At 41.4% G+C, this 8,121-nt stretch overlaps 1 protein-coding gene across 5 annotated transcripts in view; it reads right to left on the bottom strand.

The window, feature by feature from the left end:
* Positions 1-460: 460 nt before the first annotated feature.
* HS3ST5 (heparan sulfate-glucosamine 3-sulfotransferase 5) overlaps positions 461-8,121 on the bottom strand; it is a 262,836-nt gene continuing 255,175 nt past the window's right edge. For 4 of the 5 annotated variants that reach the window (XM_015065381.3, XM_015065382.3, XM_053222357.1 and 1 more), the window contains one exon: positions 461-4,892. In XM_015065381.3, the coding sequence (XP_014920867.1) occupies positions 3,962-4,892 (931 nt within the window). In that variant the 3' untranslated portion in view covers positions 461-3,961. The remainder of the gene's footprint in view (positions 4,893-8,121) is intronic. The other variant, XR_008298386.1, reaches the window with a different exon arrangement.

The raw sequence follows: 8,121 nt of genomic DNA, 5'->3' as shown, positions 1-8,121 counted from the left end.
GTACTTTCACCTTGTTAGTCCGAATTGCTAAGATTTGGCTGTATTTAGTCATTTTTAGGGGAAATGTTTTCGGTGAACTCTTCTTTTTTTGCTTATACTGTAGACCATTCTCCTGAGTGGAAAATGGCTGCTCAGTGTGCCAAGAGAATACAAAAGTCTTTGGCGGGAAAACACTATTTATGATCGTTTGAAATTGTCCATCCCCGGAAGTTTCTCAAATTAGGCTCATGAAGAGCCTCAAATTAGGCTCATCCAATCTAGCTCACTGCTAATCGGAGAAAGCAAAAGCTATTGGCAGGGCTGGAGTTTGGGCTTCCCTTACCCTTGGTTCCCACCTTCCCTTTGCAGCAACATGCCTCCAGTGTCCCAGATAATGCTCCTCAAAGGGCCTTGCGGGTACAGTAGGGCTCTTGTACGAGGTGTGGCACCACGAATGGTGCTCTCGTGAGGCCCTATCAGCCTTAGTGGCAATTAGTGACTGTTCTTGCTGGTCCTTCAACATAAAAGGTGCCAAATCTAAGATCAGATGTGATTATGCTGGTTTACATGCCATTGCTTTATCATCCATGAGCACAGGCCCTAATGTCTTAGAGGTTTCCTATACGACAGTGCAGTTGATAGGAAAAGTGCTTCTGTGAGGTGATTTCAGGTGACTAGGTGATGCACTTGAACTGGGGCTGTGTGTCCAGGGGGTTACGGTAGGTCTCTTTTTCTCTCTGATGTCTCAGGACTCCAGTTCTAGTTTGTATACTTGTAATTGCAATTCCTTAGCTTCCAAAATGGTGTTATTTCAGCCTTTCGGTCCATCAGAAACTTCACCGTTGCTTAGATTTTTTTTGCTCTTTGCAGCTAGAACTGTTTCACAAAGCTGTATGGTGCCACCAAGCCTCCAGGAGGAATGCAAAGATTTCACGATGTAAAAGGAGTAACTTATTAGAGAGAACCCTGGTGGAGCTAACGTAAATCTAGAGGATTTCTCTAGAGATCTGTTGCCTGTTTGATGACAACAGGAAACATTTTCCTAAACAAGGAGGTTTAAAGCCTCCAGCGGAAGTATGCAATGAAGTTATGGGATTACTTCTATGTTGCTCAACCAGCAGTGGCTGTGGCTGTTTTTTTTCTTTCTTTCAGGGAAATGAAACCTACCTCCAAAACATCTTCCCAGGCCAGGCCTCCTGCTTTAGGTCTCTGTGGGGAGGCTCCAAGGTTGAAAACAATTCTCAAAGTTACTTAGAAAGCGAAACAATTGGAAATCACAGAACTTTTTTTTGCTGAGAGTGAAGAAGAAACAATGGCTTATGGAGCCAAAAATAACAAATTAGAAGAGTCAGTATAAGCCAAATAGAATCTCAGAATAAACTCTAATATATATTATTGGTAGCATTAGCAAAAATTAAGAAAAACTTGGGGGACTCCTGGGTGGCTCAGTTAAGCGTCCGACTTTGACTCAGGTCATGATGTCACGGTTTGTGAGTTCCAGCCCCGCGTCGGACTCTGTGCGGACAGCTCGGAGCCTGGAGCCTGCTTCAGATTCTGTGTCTCCCTCTCCCTCTGCCCCTCCCCTGCTTGTACACTCTCTCTCCCTCAAAAATAAATAAACATTAAAAACATTTTAATAAAAAAATTTATCACTGATAAATTTCTATTCATTATTTAAAAAAAAATTCCTCTGTTTATCTAGGAAAAAATTGCTGTTTTTCTCTTAACTTTTTTATAGTTTATTTATTTATTTGGGCTCAAACCCACAAACCGTGAGACCATGGCCTGAGCTGAAACTAAGAGTCAGACCCTTAACCAACTGAGCCACTCAGTTACCCCAAGATTGCTGTTTTTCAATTTTATTGGTGGAATACCTCGGCTAAGATTTTGAAACATCACTGTTCCACTGGGGTATACTTTGATAGTTCTGGTATAAAACTGTATTAGCTGCAGTATTCTAGAAAGAGTTACAATAGAATTAATGATAGCATGTAATTATGACCTTGAACGTATCATTCGGAGTTTACTCTGATGGTTAGCTGAGAGTTGAGGCACAAGGAAATCAAATGCTACATTCCGTATGTTTGATTTCATTCACAGCTTAAGGGAGAAGGGATTGGAATTGAGACCCGAGACGCTCTCCAGAGTCGCTGCGCAGTGAGTGGGAAGCTGGCCTGTCAGCGTGGGCTGGAGTCACGTCCATCCCATGCTGAGAGAACGGCATCATTGCTAATTGAAACAGTAGAGATGATTACTAAGGCTGTAGCTTGAGAAGCAATATATACCAACACCAGAGGGGAAAGGGCTATTTATTTAGGCAAGTTCACCATCAAATCACTGGACAGAATAAACAACTCATGGAGAAAATCAACGCTTATTACAATCCAAAGGGAACCCATGGTAATTTGCTGATTTCTCTAGGCACTCTCAATGTGATGTGGAGTAAAACTCTCCTAAACATTTTCTACCGGATGAGCAGCTATGATCGTGAAAAATCCCTCTTTTTGTTCTTGTGGTTGATACCTCTTTCCATGGTTTTCTGAATTATATTTAAGCACGGTACAATGTATCTGATGTTAGCAAGCACCCAATTTAGCATTAATTTCTCTGGCTGGAAATATGAGCCATATGTTTATGTTAGTAAGAGCAACAGTACGCATTTGATCGTTTCTGAGGAGACTGATATATTTTCATCTCAAAGAGGGAGTTCTGAGAGTTTGTATTCCTTTTTGGGGGGGGGGAGTTTGTATTCATTTTTGAAGCATCAGCAGCTTTCAGTACAGAGGCCACACAAGTTTTCTGATCTTATTTAATTTCTCTACTGGTCTGACTCTGATTAGAGGTTCAAATGAAATTGTGATTCTTCTATGCCTTGATTACGTTAAAGTATTTCTGTCTCTCTCCCGGCACAGTGGTAAAATTGCAAGTAAATTAATTGTTACAAAGTTGCAGCAGGAGTAGAGGTGGCTGTATTACTAGATTTCCAGATGGCTGAGATGTTTTCTTTAAGATCCTCAACCCCGCTCCATAAAAGCATTTTCACAAGGGTACAGAAATCTAACTGAGCAGCGCATCTTTCCAAGCCCGTTGGCGTGCACACAAACAGCCTTGATTTGGGGAGCCAGCAGGGGGCACGTAAAACAAAATGAGGGGGGGGAATAAAAAGGTTGCACATAGAGTAATTTTAATCCATTCCATTTTTAAATACCACAATAAATTTAATTTTCACAATAAATTAAATAGCCATATTCAGTTTACAAAATAGAATTACTTAGTGTGAAACCAGTATTTACAACAATATACAGTATGTACATGGCATTTCTCTTTGTGGACGTAGGACATGGAAGTGAAAGGACTTAACTTTCAAATGTGTGATTGACATGCCACGTGTGACAGACACCATGGTCTCTACGAGAAAACAATAGTGCAAAATCACCACAGGAACTTTGGAACAGTGTCAAGTTTATGAGACAAGACATTCTTTGAAATAATAAGAAAATAGTATTTTCTGTTTTCATGGCACCAATTCAGTCTCTGAATTAAAGAGCCAGCTTTCCCTTAGAAAAGAATGCATAACTGAATCCTCTACCTCCTGAAGCTTCGCAGCCACTGGTGCGTTTTCACACATAATCTTTTGGCTTAAACCTATGAAAATGGTGGGCGGCAAATTCTGACTCAAAGGAAGACTAACTCTTTGAGGATAGCTGAAGTCACTGTCCCCCAATACCACCATCTTTTCTTTTCGTCAATAGCTTAAAAGATGCAACTACTCAGACGGCAAACTGTTGTTTTGTTTGCTTTTTTTTTGTCAATTTTCAATAGAAAAAGAATTGATCTTATATTTGGTCACACACTGCGTATGTACAAGTATACATGGAAAAATGACTCGGATAGCTGTGTCTAAGAAAAGTGCATATTTTTAATCTAGGGGAGACATTGTGAGTCTCCAGCCACAACACATAGTGTTATATGACTTATTATTTTAGGGCCAGTTCAATGTCCTCCCAGTGATCTGGTAAAACTTTTGATTGAAAGGGTGAAAAAATTTGCGCAATTTGGTAATGACAGAGGGGTCCACCTCTGGATGAATGCGTCCCTTGCTGCCCGCCAGGCACTTATTAAAGATAATGTTAAATCGCAAGCAGTAAAACCCTCTGGTAGCATTGAAATATAAATTGTATTGACTTATCCTCGGGGGAAGATTTAGGAACTTCTCCACAAGCTGAAGTTCTGGCAGAGGTTCCGTGATGAGGCGATCTCCGTCCACAATGTGAAATTGCTCAATCGGAAAGTATTTTAACCACCTTTCCAGATGTTTGGTGTAGATGCTGGTTCTTACCGCCTTGTATTTTGTGTTCACTTCGCAGGTATTTGGGTCTATTGCCAGCTTCTCAAACTTGTAGTAAGTTTTATTCTTCCTCTCCTTCCCCTCTAGCACCTGAGTGTAATCAGAAATAGCTCTTGTGGTTGGCTCCCTGACAATGATCAACAACTTGATGGATGAGTTCATTTTGTAAATCCTTTCCGGAACCTCCTCCGTGATAAAATATGCTGGGCTCTTTTCAATTGTGATTTGCTGCGGGTAGGAAAAAGGCATCTTTTTCCTATACCACTCAATTCCCTTGGCATAATTCTCATCATTGTCAAAGAAGTGGATTTCTTGAGAGGCTTTGACCACCGCTGGATGGAGGTTCAGCATCTCAAGCAGGGCCCTTGTGCCTCCTTTCCTCACCCCAATGATAATGGCCCTGGGGAGCTGCTGGACCAGGTCATGAAGGCGAACTTGCTCCTTGGAAGTATTGCCCTTCCGGAACTCGTGCAGCAGGCCCCGCTTAAACTGCAGGGCGCGGAGAGGGAATTCGGCCTGGCTGCGGGCTCCGAATCGTCCTTCGATGGGGCAAATGGGTTGTAGCCTGAAAGCAACAGAAAGAGGCTCTTAGAAGCTCATTGCAACTAACTTGTCACTTTTCTGCTTCCCTAGTCAGAGTAGGACTTTAAATGCATAAATAACACTACTGGTTCCCAGCCTGCTGCAATCCATAATGAACATATGTTTGGGAAATTTTATTTTAAGCAACCCTGTATTAAATGGAGCACACATAATTGATGGGATTATTTTTATTAGTGCTCCTTAAAATTTTTATTCACCAAGCACTTAATTGACTACAGCGTGTACTTATGTTCACAGTACAGGACAGACAAGCGACACCAGCCATACTAATAGCCTTTTCACAGCCCACGAGTTAGCATCATTTAGAAGACGTGAGAGGCAGGAGATTATAATCTTCAGCTGCGAGGCGGAAGGGTGGCTAGGAAGCCGCGTCTTTTGGGTTTCATGTGGTATTATTTTCTTGCAGCTCAGCAGCGTTCATGTGGCTCTTAAAAATCCCTGAGATATAATCTGGATAGAGGTCCCAGGTTCTGCCCGTGGCTATTTGTATCATCAACCTGCAAAAATCCAATCCTGGCATTTGCTGAGCTTTTTCATTCTATGAGAATTTCTGCCGTTGGCCTTGGGGACAGCTAGACAAGTACTATATTTCTTCTGCTTCTCTTTCTATCTAAAGGGGTCAAGATTATGTTTCTGCTTTGCTGAATGTAGGAACAAACCCCATGCCATCAGCAAGTGCTATCTATCACCTACCCCCTCGCGCCCCCCCACCCTGGACCAGAAATCAACAAGACTTTGGCAGGGCAGGAAGCCTCAGGTCCTCACTGCCAAACCCATGTAAATTATAGCGCTCAAGCTCGTGAAGGAAGGAATGCAATGGATGGAACCAGAAAGGAGGATTCCCACTTCAACGTTGCCCTAAATAATGAACAACCACCACTGCTTTTTACAGAGAGAAAGCTGTGGTAACGATCCTAATGATACCGGACTAGAGTCCCGGCTTGATTTGGCATGGCCAATAAATATGGGTGGCAAATTGAGTTTCCTTTTGGGTAACAGTCTGGAATCTAGCTGAAACTCATTATAACATCCCTGAGTTTATCTGAGAAGGCATTTTAGCCTTCTTGTTAAAGGGTATAGTATTAGTCAGGATGGCTGTTAAGCCAATCCTCCAACTGAAGCTTCTAGTTACCCTAATTATTTGGAGTCTATGTTCCCCTCTCTGTGGCAATGAGGCTGTCTCTTGCTTTTCCCCAGAGACCCTATTATACCGTCCTTATCTTCTCTGATGTTTATAATTAAAGGGAGAAGAGAAAAACTTCACCAACACATTCCGAAGAATTGAGGGAAAAGGGTTTGGCCTGTCCAAACATCTGTCATAATGCGTATGGAAAATTACGCTCACATATTATTTGTGATGTTTGTTTTTTCTGATTTTAGAAACAACCCACGCTCATTGTAGAAAACGTGAAAATATGGACTATGACAAAAATAATGGGGTGTGCTACATTACATATTTTAGGGAAGTGTGAATTTTGTGTTTATAGATTCGTTAATAGGATTAATACACTAGAGTTCTAAATGGAAGATATGAAAGTAGCAACACATACAACGATATTTTTTATTGTCACATTGACTGGGATATTGCAAATTCATCTTTTAGCTCATCTTGGGTTCTGGTCCAAAATTAAGCCCTAATTCCCTAAGGCATCCATTGAATGTAATGGATGGACTTCTCTCCTGCGCATCCAAAATGAGGCTTGTGCCTTCCTTGGGAGAAATGAAGAGATAGTCAATCCACGCCTTTTCTGTAAGGACTTAATTCTCTTGTGGAACTCTGGCTGAGAGGCTGAAACAGGCCCATTTTCCTTCTTTCCTCCTGTCCTCTTTCTATCTTCCACCTTGGGAGCTCATACCCTGCAGAACAGTTGCTTTTTTGACTTCCTGACTCACAATAGGAGACAATATATTATTTCCCTTTCCTGAAGAGTAGGTTCTGTGCATGGGCTTCAGACATGGGAAAAACATGGAATCTTAGGACCAGGAGGAGCAGAAGTATTGGAGCTCAGCCTCCCTCCCAAAGAGCAGGGTCCTCAGTTACTAAAGGATAGGCCTAAGTAAGTGCGTGTCAATTTTAGGCATCATCTGTTCAAACTCTCAAATGAGAGGTTTCGGGAAAGCCCACCAAACAGTTCAATTCCTTGTAAAAGCTACCCCATTGGAGACTAGCGACCAAGTTAAAAACGAAAAAGTCATCAACTAAGTAACTAATATGTTAATGATCATTGGATCAATTGCTCAATAAAAGGAAAATGATTGGAAGCTAACTAAAGGTATTGAAAGATCTGGACATAAAAATTCCAGTAGGGACCTAGGACAATGGTGCCCACCTCCACGCTTTTCACTAATAACTAAGTACTACTTTAGAAAACTACTCGAAGTCAGGGATGAGCCTGGATACTACCATTTCTCATAGTCAGCAAACCACTGGGTGGGAAGTTTACTTAGGAATTTTGAATTGAAAAGCATCAGAGGGGTTCACTTTACCCAAATTGACACTGGCTGAAGGAAAATAAAAACCACTGCAACATTATTTGCTAAATAACCAATTGATAAGCTCTAGAGATTAGAAAAGGAGAACTGTAAGGAAGGTAGTTTTAAGTGTGGCCGCATTTTCATGAAAAACGGGAATTGAATTCCTCAGTCTTTCCGGTGCAAGACTTGATTTTAAAGGGCAAAGAAGGAAACTTTGCATTCCAGAAATTAACTTCTCTGTCCTTTCCAATCATACCAAATGTGGGACAGTCCAGAGCCACTCAATGTCAAGCCAGCTGATGTTGCTGGGACTAGTGTAAGACTAGTATCATCTCTCAACTGTTTGCTTATTTACAGCCAAAATGCTACCTCTGTAAATTTCCTCTCCATGGATTTTCCATTGTTTTCTGTGCAATTACTCTGAGCGACAGCCTCCTCATTTGATACTTTCAGCTCCTTGGAACCAGACCTAATTAACATGGTTAAAACTCCCCAAGCCTACAGCCATCTTTCCAAGGCAATGGATTCCAAACTTGATGAGCTACTTTACAGGCTCATACGTAATCTTAACTCTTGTGGTAGCACACTAATTGCTCACTCATAAATTTCAAAATGAAGATAAATAAATACAACATCACCATTTTGCTATGGCTAGAGGTCAACAACCAGATGCACACAGACCACACTGAGCTCTCGTAAATGACATTTTTACTGCT

This window comes from Acinonyx jubatus, chromosome B2, assembly GCF_027475565.1.
Source record: "Acinonyx jubatus isolate Ajub_Pintada_27869175 chromosome B2, VMU_Ajub_asm_v1.0, whole genome shotgun sequence".
Taxonomy (NCBI): domain Eukaryota; kingdom Metazoa; phylum Chordata; class Mammalia; order Carnivora; family Felidae; genus Acinonyx; species Acinonyx jubatus.
Note: the sequence above shows the minus strand (reverse complement) of the source record. Positions and strands in the feature narration are given on the sequence as shown.